At 45.3% G+C, this 24,953-nt stretch overlaps 1 protein-coding gene across 1 annotated transcript in view; it reads left to right on the forward strand.

Annotated features, from left to right (window-relative positions):
* The window catches only part of Dop1b (DOP1 leucine zipper like protein B), a 104,539-nt gene that overhangs the window by 70,693 nt on the left and 8,893 nt on the right, over positions 1 to 24,953 (forward strand). The window contains exons 24-32 of the mRNA XM_077795051.1: positions 2,020 to 2,075; positions 4,379 to 4,483; positions 4,582 to 4,648; positions 11,748 to 11,892; positions 18,997 to 19,076; positions 19,620 to 19,729; positions 19,836 to 19,982; positions 22,106 to 22,167; positions 22,856 to 22,984. Coding sequence (XP_077651177.1) covers positions 2,020 to 2,075; positions 4,379 to 4,483; positions 4,582 to 4,648; positions 11,748 to 11,892; positions 18,997 to 19,076; positions 19,620 to 19,729; positions 19,836 to 19,982; positions 22,106 to 22,167; positions 22,856 to 22,984 — 901 coding nt within the window. The remainder of the gene's footprint in view (positions 1 to 2,019; positions 2,076 to 4,378; positions 4,484 to 4,581; positions 4,649 to 11,747; positions 11,893 to 18,996; positions 19,077 to 19,619; positions 19,730 to 19,835; positions 19,983 to 22,105; positions 22,168 to 22,855; positions 22,985 to 24,953) is intronic.

Raw genomic sequence — 24,953 nt, forward strand, 5'->3', positions numbered from 1 at the left:
GAGACAAGACCTGGACTTTTTTGTCATTATTCTTCAAAGGGATGGCTCTGAGGTCCTTGAGAAAGAACTCCTGCATTGGAGGAGTTACATGGGCACCTCAAAGGGACAGAAGGAATATTCATAATTACGAACTATTTTTATAAATAAAATGTTCTAAGAAAAGGATGTAAGGAGCCTACAGTCAGGTGTGGACAGGAGCAGGTGAATTCCTCTGGTGGCCTTGAGCTTTCCAGGCAGGGACTTGGAGCAGGGTGGTGACTAGGGCTCTCATTCCAGGGTACTGGTAGAAACTATGCTGTGTGTGTTTGCATTTGCCCAAGCCTCCTAGTGTGGGGATTGGAGGAAATTCCCTATGCTGAAGTTCTTTTGTTGTTTGGCAGTATTTGGGATAGGGCCCAGGGCCCAGGCCTCACCACTGAGCTACGTACCCTGTCCTTTTTGTTGTTTTATTTTCAGACAGGCCTGGGCAAGAGCCGACTTGGGAGGAGAGGCATATGGAGCTTCAGCTCAAGGCTTTAGATTAAAGTTATATGTTCTTGTCCTTCTTTAGTCTCCTTCCACCTATGTTTTTCTTTCATCTCTCCTACCTCAAAAGCTGGTGAGCAAAAGCTAAATCATTTGAGAATCATAAAATTATTCTCAGTCACCATCATCTTTACCCCATAGTGAGAGATGACTGCAGATGATCTTATCTTCAGCAGTATTTATAGACATGCTGCGGGGGGCTGGAGATCTCGTGCGTGGTTGTCCTGCCCTCGTCTTCTCTGGAAGGGCCTCTCACATGTAGCACAGGACACCCCTCCATAGAAACACCTGGGCCGAGGGCCTGGCTTCTGTGGGCTGTGAGCCCGTCCTATGCTCAGGGACCTCATCCTTTCCAACATCTGTGGAAAGTCAACTCTGTGCATTGCCTGGTGGGGATCCTAAGCTGTGCAAAAGGGTTCCTGCCCTTGGTCCCCATTCTAACCCTGATGTTCTAGGTTGGAAAATAAGTGAGGAAAGAAGAGAAGCCCACCTAAAATTTAACACTGAGAGGCCTGGTTATGGCACCAGCCAAGTGATAAGGATGTACAAGAACCCAAGATAACTTCCACAGTGTTTGCCGGAGCTCTGGCCCAGCATCTCCGAGAACATATGGTCCCCCTGTTGCCGGTCACTTTTTGTTGTTGTTGTTGTGCTGGGGATTGAACCTAGGGCCTTGCGCATGCCAGGCAACCACTCTACCAGCTGAGCTATATCCCCAGCCCTGCTGTTCACTCCTGTACATGAATATTAAAGCAGCAACGTAGATCAGAGAGGAGCAGGGATGGAGAGGCAAGCACATCCTCGGCCTGCTGGGATTTAGGACTGAGCAAGTGGTGGGTGTCAGGAAATGACACTCCCTGAGGGTGGCCCATGCCTGCCCTGCCTCTATGGTGGCAGAAGCATAGGAAGTATATAGGAGAGGGCCCTGTGGTGGCTTGCCCAGACAGAGTGGGCACTTGTGGGTTTTGTTCCCTCGCATTACTTGAATGTCTACAGATATTGGCAACTTCCTGTTTTGTCCAGGCCTTAGTAGGAAGTCGATGGCAGACTGGTTTTTAGCATTCCAAACCCAAACTACATTTTATTTAGTTCCTTAGCTCAGCTTCTACAAATAACCTTTTATGAAGAAGCCAGTGGGGGGTGGGGGGCAGCGCGGAATGTGTTTCAAAGCCACAAAGGAGTTCAGCCACTTGGGGAGGCTGTGCACTGGTTTTGTGGGAATCTGTGTAGCTAAGAGGTGGAATTGCTCTGGTCCCCTGTCTGTAGGTAAGCAAGTGGATTTATGAGGGTCAACACTGGCCCAGCTTTCTGTTCGGGGAGATTCAACTAAAATGCCAAATTTTACTATGGTGTGTCTTGTTTTATCTGAAAGATTTTTCGGCTAAAATCTGTTTTTTGTTTGGATGCAGAGCTATTTCTCTTTGATTTGGGTTCTTTGATAATCAGTCTTCTTTCCTCCCAACTTGGAGTAATTGGTTTTGCTTTAACTTTCAGAAGTCGCCCCTTGTGGATATACCCGTGCTGCAGTTTTGCTATGCTTTTATCCAAAGGTAATGTAGTCCCCTCAGATACATTGCTGAATTGCAGATGCTACTGCAGTGACCATGGACATAGACAACTCTGGTTTTCTTTTTTTCTTTTTTTTCATTTTTGTAGAACTGGATATTGAACCCAGAAGGGCTCCACCACTGAGCTACATCCCTGGACTCACTCCCCACCCCCACTTTATTTATTCATTCATTTTTTGCAGTACTAGGCATTGAACCACAGGTGCATCACCACTGAGCTATATCCCTAAGCTCTTTTTTTATGTTTTATTTTGAAACAATTCTCATTCCGTTGCCCAGACTGGTCTCAAATTTATAATCCCTCCTGCCTTGGCCTCCCTAATCACTGGAATTATAGGCATGTGCCTCCATGCCCAGCTTGGTTTTATTTCTTGACTACTGGAGAGCCTTAGATCAGATAATATCTTAAAGGTGTCTTCATTTCTTCCTGGGGCAAGGGAATGGACAAGTAGCTTTATTTTTCCTTCTCCAGAGATCTAATCTGACATTTAAAAATCCGTATTGACTTCATTATGTCAGCAAAACTTTATGTGAGGCCTGTTAAACTTTAAAAGATTCAGATTTGCATTAAATTGATACCAGCCCCTAACACACACACACACACAAATACAAAGTGTGAAAGGCCTCTCTTAGCAAAAGGAGAAATGATGGTTTTGGTGATTGTGCTCATGGCTCTACTGGCCTATGCTGGGTGCTTCTGCATTGTTTGACTCCTTGGTAGCTGTGGAGGTGTGGAAGTCCTGCACAGGAAGTTTCGCTGACCTCTTTGAGCTCTTAAAAGGCAACTCCCCCGGGTACTGCTTCAGGGACTACTCTGTGCAGTAAACACAGATGGAGGGGTACCAATGACTTCTCAGGGAAGCCTCAGTATCCTCACCTATCTGCCTCGAGTGTCACAGCCAGCTACAGTCTCCCTGGTTCACATTTAACATTTCAGTTATTCGAACTTGCCAAGTTATAAAGTTGCAGGAGGGTAAATCGAGGACCATGACCCCAGAGACCCTGGGTCTAGGGGTTACATTCAGAGCTGGTCTCTCCTAGAGCAGTTAAAGATGAACTGGTTACTTACCTCTTATGAGAGCAAACATGGCACAGACAGTATTGTATAGTGTCTGAACCTTCCCAGCAGCTGCAGGGTAGGTTTTTGCCATCCTTCGGGGTGGCCAGGGACCAGAACTAGGCCCTGGGACCTCTGTCTGCACCTGAGCTTTAGAAAACTGCACTGCTGCCTGGCTTTGTGGCCATCCTGTTAGGGTCTGCCTCATCCCTCAGGAGCCTGCCTGAGAGCTGCTGGGGGTCGATGTGTGTCACCAGCATTGTCAGGGAAGCAAGGTACTAGGCCAGAGAGAGACTGAGACCAGTCATCTCGGGCTTTTATTCTGTTGATGAGGAAGCCACAGCAGGGTTTGGTCCCCTAACTCCAGCTGCTTGCCAGAGCACGAAGGAGAAAAACAAAAAACAGGCCAGTCAGATGTGCTGTTTTCCTCTCTGCTTACCAACTCCTGGCCTAAAATGTTTTTAATAAGTAAATGTACTTGCAGTTGTTCATGGATGGTGTTTTTGTCATTGGAGGTTGACTGTGGGTTGTTATGATCTGGCCCTTGGTATCATTGGTCTAAGATTAGACAGTTACCCCAGTGCAACACACAAAGACAAATGAGGCGAAGACAGAGGGTTAAGGTGGTCCTGGGGCCAGAAGCTTCTGCTCCTGCAGGAGGGCATTTAAGAAAAGACCATCCAAGGCAGGCTTATTGTAAGGCTGGGGAGGCAAGGGAGAGGGAGATACTCCCTAGAGAATGGGGGGCAGAAGCGTTCAATTTAACCGGGGCCAGGGCCCCTGACAGGATTCAGCTTTCTGCTTTTGTTAGGATAGGAGGTGGGACTTTCAGTGGAGAAACTCTGAAGTGACAGGTGCTTCCCCTCCTTGGCCTGGTGTTGGTGTAGGGCCCCCCATGTGGGGGGAGTCACACACCTGTGCTGTTAACGTGTTGAGGGCATGCAACTGTGTACTTTGGGCCCATTTTACCTTTTCTGGCCTAAGACTACAAGTGGAAGGTCATGAGACTCTGGGGGCAACTTATGGGCACATGCATAACTCTGGAACATGACATGTGCCCATGAGTATAAATGGAGAGAGGGGGAATGTGGAAGGAGACTGGCACCTCAGCGTCAGTTCCCAGCAAGGAGCTTTTTTTATAGTCCTTCCTGTCCTTCCCTGGTCCATTTCCTGCTCATCCCTAGCTGCCTTCCCATGCTAACATTGTTTCCTTTGTTTGTTTAAATAGGCTTCCAATACTAGCCTTGCAGGAGAACTTTGCTTCGCTTTTGGGAGTACTGAAGGAATCTGTGCAATTGAATCTGGCTCCACCTGGATATTTTCTGCTTCTCAGGTATCACATCACCACATTCATATGGAGGTAGTGTTTTCTGTCGGAACATATTTTATTTCTGCAGCATTTTTGATCAGAAACTAATTGTCCCCCAACAGCATGCTGAATGACTTTGTAACAAGAACTCCCAACCTGGAAAGCAAGAAGGACCAAAAAGACCTGCAGGTCTGTATGTGCAGTGTTTAGTGAATGTTGTCATTCCTGCGATGCCATCTTTAGGGTAGGTCACCACCAATGACCAGCACTGGCAGAGTCCCATCTTGGCTTTGCCTTTGATCAAGTTCATCATCTGCCAGTGGAGGTGCAGGCAGGCTTGGGGCCTATATTTGCTATGAAGATTCCTGGTTAGTGTTGAGCAGCCTACCCTAGAATTTACAGGGCCCCCCAACCCTGCAGGGTATGCAGATGTCTGTGGATCCCTCTCTAAAACATCCATCTGCCATTACACATAGATTTCTTTCCTTAAAAGAAGAAAGATTTCTTCCCTTTATTTTTCTCTGTTATAGAAGCATTGCATGCTTATAGAAAATTCTGTAAATACTGAAAAACAAAAGTACAACTTGCTCAGATGGAAAACTTCTCAGAGCAGAAAGCTGACTAATATGTGGACTTCAAGATGGAGTTAGAGGGGCTGGGGTTATGGCTCAGTGGTAGAGTGCTCACCTAGTATGCATAAGGCACTAGGTTCGATCCTCAGCGCCACATAAATATAAAATATTTTTTCAACCTAAAACTAAAAAATATGGAGTTAGAAAATCACTATTTTGCCACTGTTGTAAAACATTGATTGATTGAGATGGTGACTTGTGGTCAAAGGCTTCAATTTAACCTGGGATGTGTAGTATTTGTCAATTGTTTTCTTTCTTTCTTTTTTAATATATATTTAGTTGTAGATGGACACCATACCTTTATTTTATTTATTTATATGTAGTGCTGAGGATTGAACCCAGTGCCTCATATGTGCTAGGCAAGCGCTCTACCACTTAGCTATAACCCCAGCCCAGTATCTGTCAATTCCAAGACCTCACACACAAAATACAAAAGTCCAGGGCTGAGGATGTGGCTCAAGTGGTAGCGCGCTCGCCTGGCATGCGTGCGGCCCAGGTTCGATCCTCAGCACCACATACAAACAAAGATGTTGTGTCCGCCAAATACTAAAAAATAAATATTAAAAATATTAAAAAAAAAAAAAAAAAATACAAAAGTCCAAATGCTGAAGTCCCTTGTATAAAATGGCATACTATTTGTATATAACCTGTACATATCTTTTTTTTAATATTTATTTTATAGGTGTAGATGGACACAATGCTTTTTTTTTTTTTTTAATGTGGTGCTGAGGATCGAACCCGGGTCCCACCCGTGCTAGGCAAGTGCTCTACCGCTGAGCCACAATCCCAGCCCCCCTGTACATATCTTCCTGGATGCTTTTAATCATCTCTAGTTTACTTATTTTGCCTAGCCTTTGCATCTCTTTACCTGTAATATATTTGATAATAAACTGGTAAATCTGTTTCTCTAAGTACTGAGTTGCTAAGTAAAGAGGTGTTATCCTGTACTGTTTAGGGAATAATGCCGAAGAAAAAAGTCTGTAGGTGTTCAGTGCAAATACAGTTTTCTTTCCGATACTTCCATTCCTGGTTGATTGAATGTGTAGATCCCAAGGCTTGTCTAACAGTTTTATGTCTTTAGTGATATTATTGAAAATTGTTATGATCCCCAGCGTTTGTATAAGGTATATCCTGCAACAGTTTCAGGACGTACCACAATAGGAACTGTGTAAAGCATAATGAGAAGTTTTGAGTGGCTCCTTTGGACTCAACTTGTGGAGAAGAAAGCATCATTACCATGCAATGCTGCCCTGGGATGTTGATATTTATAGAGGACAGCAGCTAGGGGCTGGACTGGAGGTGGAGGGAGTGTGGAGTTTGATTTCCTGACAGTTCTTCTAGTGCGTGTACATTGCCTTCCTGAGTAAAAGAAAGAAGGCCAAGGACATGGGCTGGGTTGCTCACAGTTGCTCACTGCATTTCAAAAGTTCATGGGTTTTTCCTGTATCCCCAAATTTCTATCTCAAAATGTGTGAATTGCTACCATGCAATGCGTTCTCCAGTGCATACCAGCCTGGTGGCCTCTAAATCAGTCAGTTCGGAGGCTTATCTACCTGGAGTCAGCTGCCTGCACAAGGGGAAAGCTCTAACCCACTGGCTGTTCCTCATTTCAAATGCACAACCCAGGTTATTTTGCCTGTGCTGCTTTTTGTCCTCTAAATCAGGGTTCATTTAATTTGCTGGGGCAATTCAGTTCTTAGGGAAACATATTTACCAGTTTATTATCAAATATGTTACAGGTAAAGAAGTACAAAGGCCAGGTGTGGGTAGGGACATGAGCTTCCATGCTCCCCAGATGGCCTCCTCCAGGAACTGCTGTGTGTTCAGCTCACTGAAAGATCTCTCAGCCTAGTCCTGTGGGGGTTACGGAGACTTCATTATGAAGGAAGGAATGATTGAGTCACTGACCATCGGGGATCAGCTCAACCTTTAGTCCTCTTTCAGCACAGGTGGTTGAAATATGGGGCTGAAAATCCCAACCCTCACCAGGCGTGGTGGTATGCACGTATAATCCTAGGAAGTCAGAAGGCTGAGGCAGGAGAATCTCAAGGTTTTTTTTTTTTTTTTTTTTTTTTTTTTTTTTAAAGAGAGAGTGAGAGAGGGGGGAGAGAGAGAGAATTTTTAATATTTATTTTCTACTTCTCGGCAGACACAACATCTTTGTTGGTATGTGGTGCTGAGGATCGAACCCGGGCCGCACGCATGCCAGGCGAGCGCACTACCACTTGAGCCACATCCCCAGCCCCAAGAATCTCAAGTTTTTAAGACCAGCCTCAAGGGGCTGGGGATGTAGCTCAGTTGGTAGAGTGCCTGCCTCACATGCAAAAGGCTCTGAGTTCAATCCCCAGCACCAGGGGGAAAAAAAAAAAAAAGACCAGCTTCAGCAATTTAGTAAGACCTTGTCTTAAAAAGGACTGGGGATGTAGCTCAGTGGTAGAGCACTCCTGCATTCGATCCCTAGCATCACCATATCACAAAAAGGAAAAAAATGGAATACCTACAAAATTACATATATATGTATGTGATATATTTATATATATATATATATAATGTATATATGTATATGTATATATGTATATATATGAATTTAAGATGGATATATATCTCAGTCATCTTGAAAGATATATACCTTGCCATCATTTTGAGGTAGAAAAATCTATATCTAGATTTATACCTATATCTAGATATATATTATCTAGATATATATCTGTCTCAAAAATGATAGGTAGATAGTTTGGGAGATTTCCAAGGATTTTAGAAGAGAGATGCCAGGAAAATGGGAGGAAGACCAAGTAAGTATTTCACAGGACATATTTGTGCAATGATCCTCGTGGGAATTCTCTTAGCACAAACCCCATTTCCTGATCACTCTGCCCATTACTCGCCGCCCCCCCACACACACACATACAGGTTTGCCAGCCAGCTGATTTGCTCAGGTGTACCCCCTTCCCACTCAGGAGGCAGATGTGTTTGTTTTGTGCCTAAACATAGCTCCAAAGCTGATGGACCTTGTGTAATAATTGAGGTCAGGGGTTATAGTTGCTCTTAGCTGGTGGTTGGTCAGCCGTTATACTGGCCATGAACCCTGCTTAGGGTTCCTGTCTATTCACCTGCTGACCAAATTCTTCCCTGATGGTGCTCCTGAGAGTGGGTAACCTGTAAGTTTGCCCCCATCTAGCCAATTTATTTAATTTTATTTTTTATATTATTGAAAGGTACAATCCCAGAGTCAAAGGGCAAAACTACAACAATTTAGCATAACGATATCTCGATTTTCCATTTTAGTCTCAGGCATGCTTAGTCCCAAAGCTCAGCCACAGATAACTCAGTGTTCCATGGGACAGTACTGGGGAGAAAGAAGGGCTGTATTCAGTGGCCAAAGAGTGAAAAAGACGGAGCTGTGTTTCCCAGCCAGCTTCTCTACTGCAGGGGTTGGGAGGGAGAGGGAGACTAATGAAGGGGAGGAACATCCATGTCTTTTCTGGAAATAGGCAGAGATCTTTCTGGAATTCAGGTGCCAGCTGTTTTTGCTCTCTTCTTAGTCTGGTCTTTCTGGTTATGGCAGCTGATAGATGTCTTTAGCCTTAAAGGAGGAGGACAGAGGCTAAGAAAGCCTGGGTCAAATTATCCTTGTGTCATAGTTTGGGAGAGGCATTTCTTAAATGATCAACATGTCTACATGCAGACCTGAGTAGAGTCAAGGCAGGGTCAAGGCAGCAGAGTGCCGCAGTCTGTCTGGGCACAAAATCACCGAGCCACCACAAAGCCTTGTAGATTCAAACAGCAACTCTTTCTTCCCGAACTCTCACCGGCACTCTACACACACTACCTGGGAAATACACTCCCTCCACTGGGCTCTGCGTCCCAATTCTCTCAGAACCCCGGGAGAACTCAAGGGAACTCCAAAGGAGTGGGTGCCTGAGGCAGTAGGATACACCCTAACCCTGGAGCCACCCTATTCCCAGCAGGATCTACCCTAAACCCAGAGCCACCCTAATCCCTGAGCAGGGTCACCTTTCAACCCAAAATGCCATGGGTCATTCCTACTTGGCTATGGCTCTCAGCTGCAGAGGACACCAGCCAAATCTGAAGGTAGAGGTGCAGGCCTTCTAGTTCCATTCCGGTCACCCAGCAGACACCTGCAAGCCCAAGAAGAGAGCCAGTGTTTTCAGCAGAAGTGGCCTTCTGCTCCCTAAAGAGTAGCCTAGCTGCCCTTACCGTCATAACCACACATCAGAGATGTCACCTGCACCAAGCTAGTGGGAGGCTGGTAATGTATTGCCCAGCTGTGTGACCTCCTCCAAAATTAATGATTTTTAAGTCAATTAAGAGCAAGTGAAGCTGGAGGATTTATTTACATCTCCCAGTAATGACTTCATGTCATAATACAGTGTGCTCCATTGAGCTGAGCAGAGGAGCTTGGTGTGATTAAAAAAGGACTGTAAAAAGCAAGAATAACTTGGAAATGACCACAGTCATTTATGTTCTTTGTTTTTGCAGTGGCACAAGTTTGTAATCCCAGCAGTTCAGGAGGCTTAGTCAGAAGGATACAGGTTCAAGATCAGCCTCAGCAACTTGGCCAGACCCTGTCTCAAAATTAAAAATAGGGCTAGAGATATAATTCAGTGATAAAGTGTCCCTGGGTTCAGTCCCCAGAACCAAAAAGAAAAGCTATTCTTGGGCTGGGGTTGGGGCTCATTAGTAGAGCACTCACCTAGCATGTGCGAGGCTCTGGATTCAATCCTCAGCACCACATAAAAATAAATATGTAAAATAAAGGTATTGTATCCAACTACAACTAAAAAAATTTTTTTTTTTTAAAAAAGCTACTTTTCTTGTAATGAGGGTACAGGGAGACGTGGAAAAAATTCTTTTTAATTAACTAGTTAACAATAGGTTAGTTCAGGTTACTTTTTATCCAAAGATTAAGGCAGAGAGTGAACTTCAGTATTAAGCCAATTGAAACTGACCTGTTTGGAGAACCTGTCTGTTACCTGGCTAGTCCTGATTTTTCAGAGGGTTAGATAAACAGCTTAGTTGCAGCTTGGTGATGTGGACATCAGCATGAATGACTCCATTTTCATTTTAGGCTGTACCTGTCAGGGCTAGTAGTGGAGCTCAGTTCAAAAAAGTGGTCTCCTGTAACTTTTATTTAACACTAGTAAGAACCCCTGGTCCTAGAGAAACCAGAAGACCAACCTGTTAACAATGTGCTCCTTTGTTATCAGAATATGTCTGATTCCTGATGTCTTGTTCAGTAACCACTGGGCACTTGTCGTTACCAGAAATGCCATCGCCTTTGTGTTCTGAGCAAGACCTCAACCATACAAATATAGCAAAGTTTATTAAGAAAGAAAACACCCAGAGAGGAGGGTGGGTCATCTCAAAGAGAGCAGCAATTTGTTTTGTGAGTGTGGTTTAATTGGGGTAGGAGGCAAAGTTGTTAGAAGGTCCTTTGTGCTCTGGATTGACAAACTCCACTAGATTCCCAAAGTTCCATGGACCCCCTGAGAAGGGGAGTAAGGCTTCGTTAGGATATGGCGAAGTTATGCTAGTAACCTAAGGACAGCTCTCTGTCATCCTGACCAGCTGACAAGTTCCAATTGGAACTTATTTTACAGATGGGCTGATGGGCTCTGGACCTCGTCACCCTGCTTTCCCAGGGACTCAGGGTCCCATGACCATCGTGAGCTTTATGGTTGCGTTGTGTTTACCTTAGGCCATGGTCTGGTCAGCATTGTTTGTGCAGGGCCTTGCTTAAGGTGTTGTAGCAGTTAGACTCTCTGGAGTAATCATACCTTTGCCCTTTGTGCTTAACCCCTGAGTTTATCTTGTCCGGTTGGTTGTAAGAGGAGTAGTTTATAGGGCTGAGATCAGGTGGGGCCCTGAAGTAGCTATCTTCTCAGAACTTGTGGTGCCACAAGGCAGTGCTGTTGATTAACTGATTTGTTTGGCACTGAGTATTTTCTCACACCCCTGAGCTAACTGCTCAAACCCCTGTGTCTGACTGCTACCTAACCATGTGACCACTGCGCACCTGGAAGTGTGGCTGAATTGAATGTGCTAGAAATGTAAAATGCATGTTGGTTCCAGACATGATACAAAATAAAATGCAAAACCTCATTAGTAATTTTATATTGATTGGATACACTGTGTGTGTTGGATACATTGGGTTAAATAGGACATATTAAAATTAGCTGCCTCTAGAACTGGGGTTGGGGCTCAGAGGTAGAAGCGCTTGCCTAGCATGCGGGAGGCACTGGGTTCGATCCTCAGCACTACATAAGAATAAATAAAGCTATCATGTGCACCTACAACTAAAAAAAATAAATGTTTAAAAAAAATTAGCTGCCCTGTTTCTTTTTACCTTGAATGTGACCGTAGAATATTTGATGTTATGTAAATGGCTCACAGTTATGACCTGAGTTATATGTATTTTTATATATATATTTTTAAGTTGATGATAGAACTTTATTTATTTATTTGATTATATGCGGTGCTGAGAATCGAAGCCGGTGCCTCACGCATGCCAGGCAAGTGCACTATCGCTGAGCCATAGCCCCAGCCCCTGAGTTATATTTTTATTGGATGGTGCTGCCTCTTCGCACCTAAACTTCTTAACTGACTTCCATTCCTCTTCCTCTGATGGCTCTCAGGAAATCACTCAGAAAATCCTGGAAGCCATAGGGAACATTGCTGGCTCTTCCCTGGAACAAACCAGCTGGCTCAGCAGAAACTTGGAAGTGAAGGCTCAGCCACAGGTGGCCCTGGAAGAGTCTGACCCTGAGGAGGACTTGTACGGTACGTGTGGGGGCATCAGAGGGTAATGCTTGCTGCCCGCTTGGGGCCCTCGCTGGCCTTTGGAAGGAGCTTAAGTGTTCTCACCACCAAAAACAGACAGACAGACACACCTAGATAGAAAGAGAAGAGAAGCTATGAGGTTGGGAAGTGAAGGTGGTACTGTTTGTTTTTGGTTTTGTTTTTTAATATTTATTTTTAGTTGTAGTTGTACACAAAGGCATTGTACCTTTATTTTTTTTTATGTATTCTTACATGGTGCTGAGGATCGAACCCACGTGCTAGGTGAGGGCTCCACCACTGAGCCCCAACCCCAGCCCTGTACTGGTTTTCAATCCCAAAGGCTGGGTGCTTGCTTCCTCCTGGAATTGTGGAAACATTAACAAGACCAAGCACTGAAGGAGACTTTTATTCTTGGCCAAAAATAAAAGTGGGAGATGAACTTGCAAATCAAGTTCCCACCCCTTGGGGGTTGGGGGGTCATAGATGAAGAATAAGAGAAATGGGGGAGTAGGCTAATAAAGGGAAGGAATATGCATGTATTTTGGGGGAATGGGTAGATAGTTTCCTGTTGTTTGGGCACCACCTTGTTCCTTATATGGTTCTTTCTGGTTATTGTCATGATGGTCAACTATCTGGCACCAGAGAGTACTCCTTCAGCATGCAGATGGGATTGTGAATAAGCTGAAGTTGTCTGGTCTACAGCTGGCAGCTTGTCCTAGATCCAGCCAGCTTCAGCCAGCCCATCCAAAGAGGAACTTCTGGCCTTCCAGCCTCTTGTCCTCAGAATAAGCAAGATTAGGGCCAGGCCTGGTGGCCCAAGCCTGGCCCTCTGCTCCAGGCTGAAGCAGAAGGATCCAAAGTTCAAGGCTAGCCTGGGTAAATGAGGGAGGCCTGTCTCAAAATTAAACAGTAAGCTGGGGGTATAGCTCAGTGGTAGAGTACTTGCCTAGGAAATGGGAGGCCCTGGGTTCAATCCCCAGGACCAAAGGGGGAAAAGTTTAAGCTAAGGAAAAAGCATGTCCTGCTTGCTTAGGCCTGCTTCCGTTCACCCAAGTGCCCTTTGTGCTCAGCAGCTAAGTGAATGAACAGTCTTCACTTCTTAACAAATTGAGTTGTGGGTGTAACAGACAGTAGGGTCCCTCTGATGGCATCCCAGGGACAGATGCCATGTTAACCTTCGCTGGGCCCAGGGAGAGTCCCAAAGGTGACCTCCCTAGATAACGCACATGCACGGGGTGCCTGAAGGCCAGAAGTCCCTCTTCAGGTGGGCTGGCCAAAGCCAATTGGATCTAAGGTGGCATCCAGGGTGACCACCAATCTCTAGCTTCATTATAATAAAAGAAATGACTGTTCCTCCCCTTTATTAGCCTATTTGTCTTCCTCATTTCTTTTGCCCAATATGGGTAATCTCCCAGCCCCAAAGGGGTAGGAAGTTGATTCATAAATTTGTCTCCCACTTCTATTCTCGGCCAAGAATAAAAATCTCTTATGCTGTTCAATTAGTGCTTGGTCTTATTACTGGTTCCACAGTTCCAAGGGGGAAAAAGGATTCAGCCATTGGAGTCAAAAATTGATTAATAGTCCCATCAAGTCAGGTCTGACTCTTTGCCCCAAAGACAGCAAACAAAGGTAACGGTGAAAGCAGGAAAGGCGTGTAATCAATAGAGCTGTACTTGGAAGACAAGGGGATGAGGCGTGCTGGCCCTGTCTTTGGGGCTACCGACTTGGGCTCTAGGTTTAAATAGAGGAAGAATTGGGACGGGGGTTAGAGTGACATGTGTTAGATGGGTTTCTGTTGGTGAGACAGAATACCTGGGGAAAAAAACGTGACCAGAAAGAAAGGTTTTTCTTGGCTCATGGTTTCAGAGGTGTCAGTTCGTGGTGGTCAGCTGGCTCCACTGCTTTGGGCCTGAGTGAGGCAGAGCATCACAGCAGAGTGCCTGGCAGAGGAAAGCTGCGCAGCTTGTGGTAGCTGGAAAATGGGAGGTGGGGGAGGCGGGGGGGGGGGGGGGGGGGCGGATGGCAGCAAAAAGGAGAGAAGCAGGAACAGTCCCCAAGGGCATGCTCCCAAAGACCCACTCCCATAGTTTCCACCGCCTTCCAATAATGTCCTCAAATTTGGCTCCACTGGTGAGGTCAAAACCCCACCTCTGGATACTGCACAAGCTGGTGAAGAGCAGAGCAGTCTTGATCAGACTGGTCTGGTTGATCATTATCTCCTTCAGTTTTTCAAGGTGACTCTGGAGAGGTCCTTGTTGCTTAAAAGGGCAGTTCAGTTCCCACGAGATGATTACTCCTAATTGGGGGGCAGCCACAGTTGCTGTCATGGGGTAATTGTTCCTGCTTAGGACGGTGATCTCATCCATTGTGGGGTGATGTGTCTGCAAGGCTGTGCTATTCCAGGTGACTGCAGCTTTGGGCAATGACTAGAGACTTGGTCTTGAAAACGCCCTGGTTACCCTTATCTTGGTGTCCTCAGTCTTAAAGGAAGACAAAATAAATTAGGTCGATTTAGGACTAATCATCTTTGTAGTACCTGTTTTTACACAGACACTCCCTAAGTGATTAACATGCCTGGAGAGCCAAATAGGATTCTGACCCAAAGTTTAAGGTGGTAAAGGAGATAGAGACACAGGCAGAGATGCTGTTTCCCATTGGGCATCTGCAGGCCAAAGTGAAGAGTCAGTGCTTTTTAGCAAAAACAGCCTCTACATCATTGTTACAAACTCAGTGTGGTAGTTTAGGCTGTCAATTACCAGGCTCTAAAGACCCGCAGGCACACCTGCCAACCAGGCAGATCTCAGGGCATGGCACTCAGTAAGGGAGACACTGGAATGTGTCATAGGAGTATCTCAAATGTAGTTGGCAAGGATATTTATAGAGTTTTGTCCCATCCGGCAGGACACATCAGCGAACCTAGATGGGGAGGAATGAAGGGACAAGAGACACGAAAGGTGACAGCAAGACAAAAGTTCTGATCAAGCTGCAAACTTTTATTGTTCACACAGGGGTATTCATATGCTGGGGATGGGGAAGCTCTCTAATCAGCAATTGCTGGATATGGGTGGTAAAACTGCCAGCTGCAAGATGTCTGATGATCCTGATAGCCGCAGGATGTTCCTGGGAGATAGGTAGCTGCAGGATGTCTCCCAGGGGGCTGTCAGGCTAATCTTTGAAGGAGAATTTCCTTCTAGTCCCCGGCAGAGTTTCAGGACCTTGGCTGAGCTGAGTTGTGACAGATCTTTTAAGGTGGGTGTATTAATCCATTTTCTCTTATCAAAAACACAGTACTATAGACTGGGTAACTTATAAAGAAGGTTTATTTCAGCTCGTGGTTCTGGAGGTGCGAGGTCTAGGGGTCTTTTCTATGGTGGCAGAGTCCCCAGGCAGCACAAAGCATCACGTGGCAAAGGTTAAGGAGTGTGCATGTGTGAATGTGTGTGTACACACACACACGTGTTCTTCTTCTAGTCCCTTTCTTCTCACAGAGTTAGTGGTTTGGATTGGTGAGTGCAGCATGAGGTGAGGACCCAGAAGTGACTCTTGGTAAGTGCGCTGCCAGTTTTGATGAGCTAGCTGCTTTAGTTGGTGTACAGTTTTCTCTTGGGAGTCAGCGTGCCTTGGGGCAATTGATTTTCTGTGCTAGTTCTGCATTTCATTTAATATGGGGACAGGAGAGCCTGTGCACTGTTGCTTAATGCAGGATGAGAGGTAAGTTTAGTCCCAGTTTTATTAAATACAGTGAAGAGAAATTACATTTTTGTTTTCAGTATGAACTATATGGCACAGTACCTGCCACAGAGTAAATGTTAAAAACTCCTTAGCTTATATTACTCTTCTTTCAGAATTGTTAGTGATGGATATATCCACAGAAACAATGCTAAATGGGTATTTTTTCTTTTGGTACCAGGGATTGAACCCAGGAGTGCTTAACCACTGAGCCACATCCCTAGCCTTTTTTTTTTTTTTTTTTTTAAACAGGGGCTCAGTAATTTGCCTAGGGCCTCACTAAGTTGCTAAACTGACTTTGAACTTGCAATCCTCCTGCCTTAACCTCCCAAGCTTCTGGGATTACAGGCATGTGCCACCTCATCTGGTTAAGTTGGTCATTTTTTATATACAAGGGAAGACGCGTCCATGAGTCAGGGCTCTTTTCCCTTACAGATAACAGAAGTCTATTGCAGATGAACAAAAACAAAAATACCAAATGAAGAACTCTGGGCTCCTGCACATGAAAAGCCCAGGGCTAATAATATCTGCTTTAAGCAGTGGAGTGACCAGATGCTCAAATGACTCTGGTAGCTCTTCTGGGTGACATACCTAACCCAGAGGAAGGGCAGGAGCCACGTGATGTGGGCTCTCACCCAAAAGTTGGTTCTCTTCCCAAAAGGAGGAAGGGCAGGGCGCTGGGCAGATTTTGATACCACACCATTACTTGTGCCATATTTGCTAGATAGCTGGCCCTGTGGTCTGCCTAAGAAGTAGTTGCACCTAATCCTGTAATGAAGATACTCTGAGTACTGCCCTTGGCGAGCGATAACCAGCAGTTGTGCTTTCTGAGCCGTGACTGGGGGTGGTAGGGGAGGAGTGCACCCTCCTCCCTGGCTGCCCTGCTGGGCGTTTCTGCCTTGGCTGAGGACACTTCCACCCACCCCTGGGGCTCTGGCAACTTGGTTGCATCAAGTATTGCTGGGCCTGGCTTTTGTGCAACAATTAAATATAACCTTGAGACAGTGTTGTGTAATATGATTACCTGGCTTCAAAAAATTATTAGAAGTACCGGGTACAGTGGCGCACGCCTGTAATCCCAGCGGCTTGGGAGGATGAGGCTAGAGAACTGTTGAGTTCAAAGCCAGCCTCAGCAACTTAGCGAGGCCCTAAACAATTCAGTGAGATCTTGTCTCTAAAAAAAAAAAAAAAAAAGAAAGAAAAAAGTGTGTGTGGGAGGGCGTTGGGGATGTGGCTCAATGGTTAAGTGCACCCTGAGTTCAATCCTCAGTACCAAAAAAAGAAAGAAAATATCACCTAGGCTGTCCGAGTGAGTGTCCTGAGCCAGTGGAAGCCAGAAGTCTAGCCTAAAGGATTTCACAGTCATTTGGGAAAGAGATGCTGTTGGCTGGGAGGCAGGGCGAGCAGTGGTTTAAATTCAGGCCAGCAGGAGGATTGGGGATTGAGTGTAATCGAGGATGACTTAGGTTTGGGGCTTAAGTAGTTTATTGAGGTAGAGAAGACCGAAGGAGGGGATCATTGGGTTGGAAAGGGACATTGAGCTTGGTCTTACATGGGTTAAAGCTAAGATGTATAAAAAAGAGAAGCATCCAGCAAAAGGTGAAGAGGCAGTCATGGGGTGGGGAGGAAAGCTGAGAGAGCACAGAATCCTGGGCCCAGGAGAGTTTCCAGGAGTAGAAGTGGTTAAGGGAGGACAGGACCTGCTGGACTGGACAGTACGAAGCCGTGGGGATGTGGTTGGGATGACGAGGGGGAACACTCAATGGAGTAGGTGAAGCCGGCGTTGGGGTAGGAGTAGAGACAGTGGATGGAGAGAATCCTTGAAGCTTAACTAGTAGGGCAATAACCAGTTAGAACTAAGGACCAAAGATGCTTATTCTTATGCTTTGCTTTTACGCTGGAGTGTTTCAGGGCCTGCATGCATGGCAATGGAGTGATGTGGTAGTTCCTCTTAATGCAAGAGAGGGAAAGGAGAATTGAGAGCAGAGTTCTTCACCGCTGTTGGGACAGAATTGAGATCATAAATGGGCTTATTGTTCTTTGATAAGAACCAGAAAGTTGTCTATTAAAACAGGAGATGAGACAGAGAACATAAATGTAAACACTGGGGTTAATAATTTCTTAGTGGTAAAATGAAGGGGTGACCTTTGATTGCCTTAATTTTTTCAATGAAATATGGGGTGAAAGGGGCTGGGGTTGGCTCAGCAGTAGAGCACTCGCCTATCACGGGCAAGGCCCTGGGTTCAATCCCCAACACCACATAATATCTTTATTTAGATTTTTTTTAAAAAATAAAAGAAATTTTTAAAAAGAAAAGAAATATGGGGTGAGAGGTTATCAGTTTGAGTCGGTGTTGAGGGAGGATGTAAAAGAATTGTATCGGAGAGAGAAAAGCCAGCACACCACCCAGGAACATGTGACAAGACTGTCTGCTTGCATCAGGTCCCTTTTGAAATATATAAAGGCGATGGCGCACGCCTGTAATCCCAGCAGCTCAGGAGGCTGAGACAGGAGGATTGCAAGTCAAAAGTTTGTTTTAGCTTGTGGTTCTGAAGGCTGGAATGTCCCAGAATCTTGGTGCTGCCATCTGCTTGGCTTCTAGTGAGGCCTTTGTGTTCTGTCATAACAGGAGAAAGATCAAGGGCTAGCAGGCATGTGCAGAAGAATCAACGACAGTAGTGGCGGCCTCGCTGTTTAGCAACCCACTCTCTGATAACTGATCCAGACCCACAAGAACTAACCCCATCCTGCAAAAAAGGCATTTTTCCCTCTTAACCTAATCATTTCTGAAAGGCCCCACAGGCCAAACCACATTCTAGTCATAGCTGTAGATGGTTGGGGTTAGCCAGCGTTGAGTTTTTTAGGTGATTTCTTCAGAGGAGAGAGAATCAAGAGAGGTACAGGTGTTTGCCAGGTAGGGAAGATACAAGGGCCTAGTGCAAAGTAGAGGAGTGGAGGCCACACAGGGACTTAGGAAAATCCCCGATGGGTGTTCACAGCTGGAAATGGAGGTTTTGGAAATATGTGAGCTCAGGGATGTGACAAACACATTTAGTGACTGGGCTGGAGCACAGTCACAGATTTTTGGAAGAGGTCAAGGCACATAGAGACCAGAATGTTAGATGGATCACCCAAGGGGATATTGAAGTTTGAAAAATAATGACAAGAATAGAAATGAGGAGGGAAAGGGTGAGTTGGTGCTAATTTATTTTGTCCAAATATCTCCATTCTTAGTTGATGAAATTCAGAATGTCTTTGTTAAACCCAGTCAATAAGAAAGACAGAAGCTCATGACTCAGGTTCATGTGATGCTTTAGGGGCAGTAAATGGTGACCCGACCCTCATAGTTAAACGCAAATGCCTTTCTGTCAGCAGATGCTGCTGCGGCTTCAGCAATGGTGTCCGCGTCTGCCCCCTCGGTTTACAGTGTGCAAGCCCTCTCTCTCCTGGCAGAGGTAAATACACACCTGAGTGTAGTCCCTTGTGGAAATGCTTGCCATCCTGAATTATCGAAAAGGCATGTGTTTATTCTCAGGTGCCAGCGAGTGTGGGCTCACCCTCCCAGGTGAGCTCCGAAGTCAGTGAGGACCTTGTTTGTCAGCTTCCTTTTGCTATGACAAAGTACCTGAGAAAATCAAGTCAAAATGAAGAAAGGTCTCTTTGGGCTCACAATTTCAGAAGCTTTAGGGCGTTTAGTGAGGCAGAATACCATGGTAGAGAGGGTGTGGTGGAGCAAAACTGCCCTCCTCTGGTGGCCAGGAAGTACCAAGAGGAGGGGCCATGACCCCAATATCCCTTTCAAGGACCTGTCCTCAGTGACCTAACTTCCTCCACTAAGGTCCCACCACCTCCCAACAGTGCCCCAGGCTGGTGCCTGCCTTTACCACAGAGCCTTGAGGGCAGCTGCCTCATCCAGACCACAGCAGGCCTCCAGCTACAGCGTGGGCTTTTCTCCTGAGGATATTTGTTTCTGTTTTCTTACCTTCTGGTCCTTCTAGGTTCTGGCTTCTCTGCTGGACATGGTTTACCGCAGTGACGAGAAAGAGAAGGCCGTGCCCTTAATCTCCCGCTTGCTCTATTACGTCTTTCCCTACTTACGCAACCACAGGTGAGGCTGTCTCCTCCCTTTCATCCCCCCAGATGCAGAATGTGTTTTGAGGAAGAATCTAGGGGTTTTCTTGACCTTGACTTCTGCTCTGCCCCTCCCCGTTTAGCGCCTACAATGCTCCAAGCTTCCGGGCCAGCGCCCAGCTGCTCAGCTCCCTGAGTGGCTACGCCTACACGAAACGCGCCTGGAAGAAGGACGTGCTGGAGCTGTTTCTGGACCCTGCTTTCTTTCAGATGGATACTTCTTGTGTTCAGTAAGAAACGCTGCCCTGGACAGCGCACTCTGGACCTCGGGGTTGTGGTTCAGTAGTTATCACTGTGGAGATGGAAGCAGACCCTTAGCATCGACTCCGATCATAGGACACATGTCACAGGCTCGTAGCCAGCCAGGCCTTCACCAGAAAGGCACTCAGAATCTCTTAGGATACAAAGGTGCCTTTTTCATCAAAAGAATAATTTTGCTAAATGAAGAGTGCATAGGCTGGGGTATGGCTCAGAGGCAGAGTGCCCACCTAGAATGCACGACCCTGAGTTTGATTCCTAGCATAGGAAAAAAAAAAAAAAGAACGAGTTAGCGCATTATTCCTGAAGAGCATAATATAGGGTCATAGGTGTTCTAGGGACACTTGGTCCAGTGTTGCTTTGAGATTTTTGTTTGTTTGTGGGTTTGAGATAGGATCTTGATGTGCTGCCCAGGCTGATCTCAAACTCCTGACCCTCCTGCCTCAGCCTCCTAAGTAGCTGGGACCACAGGCTTGTGCCACTGTGCCCGGATATGCTGCTTTATCATCATCATGGAATATTTGGCCAGCATTGAGGTGGCAGAGCCCACTGTGATGCAGGTGGTATCTTGACCCCATTTCTCAGCTCATACACCCCAAGTTCATACTGAGATCTTGCAGTGGGCCAAGCCCCGCATTGCCATTAGAGATCACCTGAGACACAGATGCAAGATGTGCTTCCTGTGCCTTTTCCCTGGAAATCAAGGAACCCACTCAGTGGCTCCCCTGGCTTGCTGAATGGGCCTTTTTTAAAGACAAGGGAGGTGTAGGGAGAGACAGTGCAGATGGGGACAGAGTTTTTTGTTGTTTGGCAGTGTTAGGAATTGAACCCAGGGATGTAGCTCTACTACTCAGCCACATCCCCAGCCCTTTTATTTTTTATTTTGAGGCAGGATCTCACTAAGCTGCTTAGGATCTCGCTAAATTGCTGAGGATGGCCTCAAACTTGTGATCCTCTTGCCTTGGCCTCTCAAGTTGCTGAGATAACAGGGTTACTTCACCATACCACACCCTTTTTCTCTCCTTTTTTTTAAAATTTGTGTGTGTGTATTTATTTATTTTAGTTGTAGTTGGATCCATACCTTTATTTATTTATTTTTATGTGATGCTGAAGATCTAACCCAGTGCCTCACACATGCTAGGCGAGCGCTCTACCACTGAGCCACAACCCCAGCCCTCACCCCCTTTTTTTCTTTTTTTTTAAATTTTGAGACACAGTTTTGTTAGATTGCCCAGGCTGGTCACAAATATGCAATCCTCCTGCCTTGGCCTCTCAAGTAGCTGGTCGCACAAGTGTGCCCACCACATATGCTTGGGACAGCCTTTTTGTGTGCCCTAAATGTTTGTTCTGCCACCAGAAGGCTGCTTGGAGCCTCTGTCCCTGTGGGTTCCCAGATCCACGGATGCTCAGGTATCTTATATAAAATGCACTAGATTTGCATAGAACCTACACACATTCTCCTTGTACTGTAAATCATCCCCAAGTGACTTTTAACACCTAACAGAATGTCAATGCTATGTATATACTTGTTTTACTGTATTGTTTGGGGAATAATAACAAAGTCTGCACATGTCCAATACAAACACAATCTTTTTCCTGAGTATTTTCAATCCATGATTGGCTGAGTCTGCAGATAGGATGTATGGAAAGGGCTGGCCATAAGCTTTTTGCTCTACTGGGTAGCCCAGATTAGCCCTTTGGAAGTAAGAGCCAAGGGTGGTATTTGTCTTCACCACCCACCACCTTCCCTCCACAAAACTTGGAGCATCACCTGGTATAGGTATGTTGAAGAGCACCCTTGGGAAACCAGAGCACCCTGGCAGTGTGAGTGGGCTTCGTGGCCAGCTGGGCAGAGCATCCTTCTTCTTGATGCTAGGGTCATAAAGAAAGGTTTTTAAATAAAGACAAGAAATGCTAAGGTTTATCCTTTCCTCATACAACAGCTTATGTATTTGTGTAACAGCCTCTTTTCAGAGAACAGTTTTTTTTTTTTTTTTAACAGATCTTATTTAAAAAGTAGGCTATTTTCTTGATGCTTTTAATTTTATTATCAAACATTACAAATTTAATTAATATTGCTTTTTTTAATATCCAGTTGGAAGTCCATTATTGACCATCTTCTGACTCATGAGAAAACCATGTTTAAGGACCTAATGAGTAAGTTGTGTGTTCCTTGCCACACTTTAAGGACCAAGGCCAGCCTAACTGGCTCTTACCATGCATTTCAGAACCTCTCCCAAACCTTTTCTGTGCTGAGCCTTAAACTGTGATGAGCTGTGCCGACTGTCAGGACTACGTGACTGTGTCCTGCCCGTTCCCTCTGTTTACTAGGAGGCCTGGACAACCCTTTTTTTTTTTTTTTCTTCAGTGCTCAGGATTGAACTCTGGGGTGCTCAGTCACAGAGCTATACCCCCTCAGCCATTTTTATTTTGAGACAGGGTCTCACTAAGTTGCTGAGACTGACCTTGAACTGGGATTCCAGGTGTGCGCCACTGTGCCCAGCCTGTGTCCGGCCTGATGACGCCTTTTTTACAACTTTATTGTGGAGAAATACTGCTGAAAGCAGCCAGGTTCACACCTTTGTGTCAAAAGTAATTTGTTTTCCATAACAGGAGTACTTTTCTATACATCAGATCCTCTTCTACTGCCCTGTCATTATATATCATTAATGAAATGAGTATTTTTAATAATACATGAAAATAATTATCACACACTCTCACTTAATCATGGTCATGATTTTTCAATGGGGAAAATGGGAATTGCACTGGACTCAATTTCACTTAACCTCTGTCTGTGGTTTTCCTACCAAGTGTAATCAATCTATCTGCTGTATATTTGTTCCAGACATGCAGAGCAGTTCTTTAAAACTGTTCTCAAGTTTTGAGCAGAAAGCCATGCTGTTAAAGCGCCAGGCTTTTGCTGTCTTCAGTGGAGAACTTGATCAGTACCACCTTTACCTTCCATTGATACAAGGTAAGATGGCTGTGTTAGTCTGTCTTTAGTTACTAGAACAGATTATCTGAGACTAGGTAATTTATAATGAACAGAAATGTACTGGCTCACAGCTCTGGAAGCTGGGAAATTAATGGGCTCATCAATTTCTCTGATGATGGTCTTCTTCCTGCTTCATCCATCTCATGATGGAAAGCAGAAGGACAGGAGAGCAAGAGGGAGGTCAAACTCCTTATTTTATAATGGCACTGATTGTCCCACCTGTGAGGGTGGAGCCCTAGTGGCCTAATTACCTCTTAATAGCATTACATTGGCAGTTGAATTTCAGTGTGTTGGATAGGACAGACCTTCAGACCTAGAAGTCTGACTGTTTACTGTCTTCACACCAGTCTCCTGCTAGCGTCTTCCCACAGCCACTGTACTTCATGTTGATAGGACTCCCTCAATCAGCACTTTGAACACGGGCTGGTAAAGGCCCTTTTTTCCTTCATATAAATTTTTTGTCTGCATAAAAAAAATTAACTGTCACAGATATCGTCCATGATTTTGAGGGCTCTTTTCCTTCTTTAAAACATTAAAGGGGTGTGTTAGTCACCTTTCCATTGCGGTGACAGATGCCTGAGGAAAGCAGTTCCAGGGAGGAGAGGTCTGCTTTCACTCACAGTTCCAGCCCATGCTTGGCCGCCTCCATTGCTTTGGCCCCGAGGTGAGGCAGAGCATCGTGGCAGAGGCGTGTGGTAGAGGAAAGCTGCTCACCCCATAATAGCCAGGAAGCAGAGAGAGAGAGAGAGAGAGAGAGAGAAGGTAGGCCCTTCCAGTGACTTCCACCGCCTACAGCTTCCTTCCCTCCCAGTTGTCCCTTCAGCTCTCGGGGAATTAATCCCCTGATGGGGTCCAAGCCTCATGATTCAGTCACTTCCCAAAATCCCCGCTTCTGAACCTTGCTACATTGGGCCCAGGCCCTTGGGTGACTTTCCAGATCCAAACCAAAACAGGTGGCAAAGTGGATACTCTGCTTTTAATTCACCCTCCTCTAAGATATGAAAAAATTCCCAAATAGGAATTTATTTTTCTTAAGACTCATGGCCTAAATAGAATCAAATAAAATTAGTACAAGGATTTTGTTGTTTCATGTTATAAAGGCTACCATAATGAACAATTCTACAAATAAAATCATAGAATAAATCTTTTTTTCTTTTGATCAGATTCATGAAGGTATAATTTACATGTAGTTCATGTCACCCCTTGGTTATACAGTTCTGTGGATTTTGATAAGCCCATGCATATAGACATCACCACAGTCAAGGTATAGAACGTTCCACCTCATTGTTCCCTCATGCCTCTCCTCTTTTTTTTTTTTTTTTTTTTTTTTTTTTTTTTGCAGTACTGGGGATTGAACTAGGGCTTCATGAAAGAGTCTCCACCACTAAGCTACACCCCCCAACCGATTTTACTTTATTTTGGGTCTCCATGAGTTGCTTTGGCTGCCTTTGAACCTGCAGTCCTCCTGCCTCAGCCTCCCAGTTAGTTGGGATCCTAGGCATGTGCCACAGCACCCAGCTTTTGTGCCCTTGAGAGTGAGCCCCTCCCCATAGCCCCTGGGGCCACCAGTCTGCTTCCTGATGTCATTCACATGTGATCACATGGCGTATAGCCTTGGAGTCTGGCTTCTTTCTCTTTGCATAATATATCTGAGAGTAATCCACATCATTGCATTTATTAGTAGCTAATGTTTTTTTCTAGATTTTATTCTGTAGTTTATTTACTCCCTCACCAATGGAAGGGCATTTGGATTGTTTTTAGGTAGAAACATGATGTGTCTTTTGCTCTGATCTTTAAAATTTTTTTTGCTTATAAACATGTGTCAGCTCAATGTGTGTGCTCTTCAACATCTGTCGTCTCATTTGTGCTTTTCCTGAAGTCATCAGGATTGACTCCTTTGTTTTTGGAACTAAGAATTGAACCCAGGGGAGCTTAACCACTTGAGCCA

Source organism: Urocitellus parryii, chromosome 2 (genome assembly GCF_045843805.1).
Source record: "Urocitellus parryii isolate mUroPar1 chromosome 2, mUroPar1.hap1, whole genome shotgun sequence".
Taxonomy (NCBI): domain Eukaryota; kingdom Metazoa; phylum Chordata; class Mammalia; order Rodentia; family Sciuridae; genus Urocitellus; species Urocitellus parryii.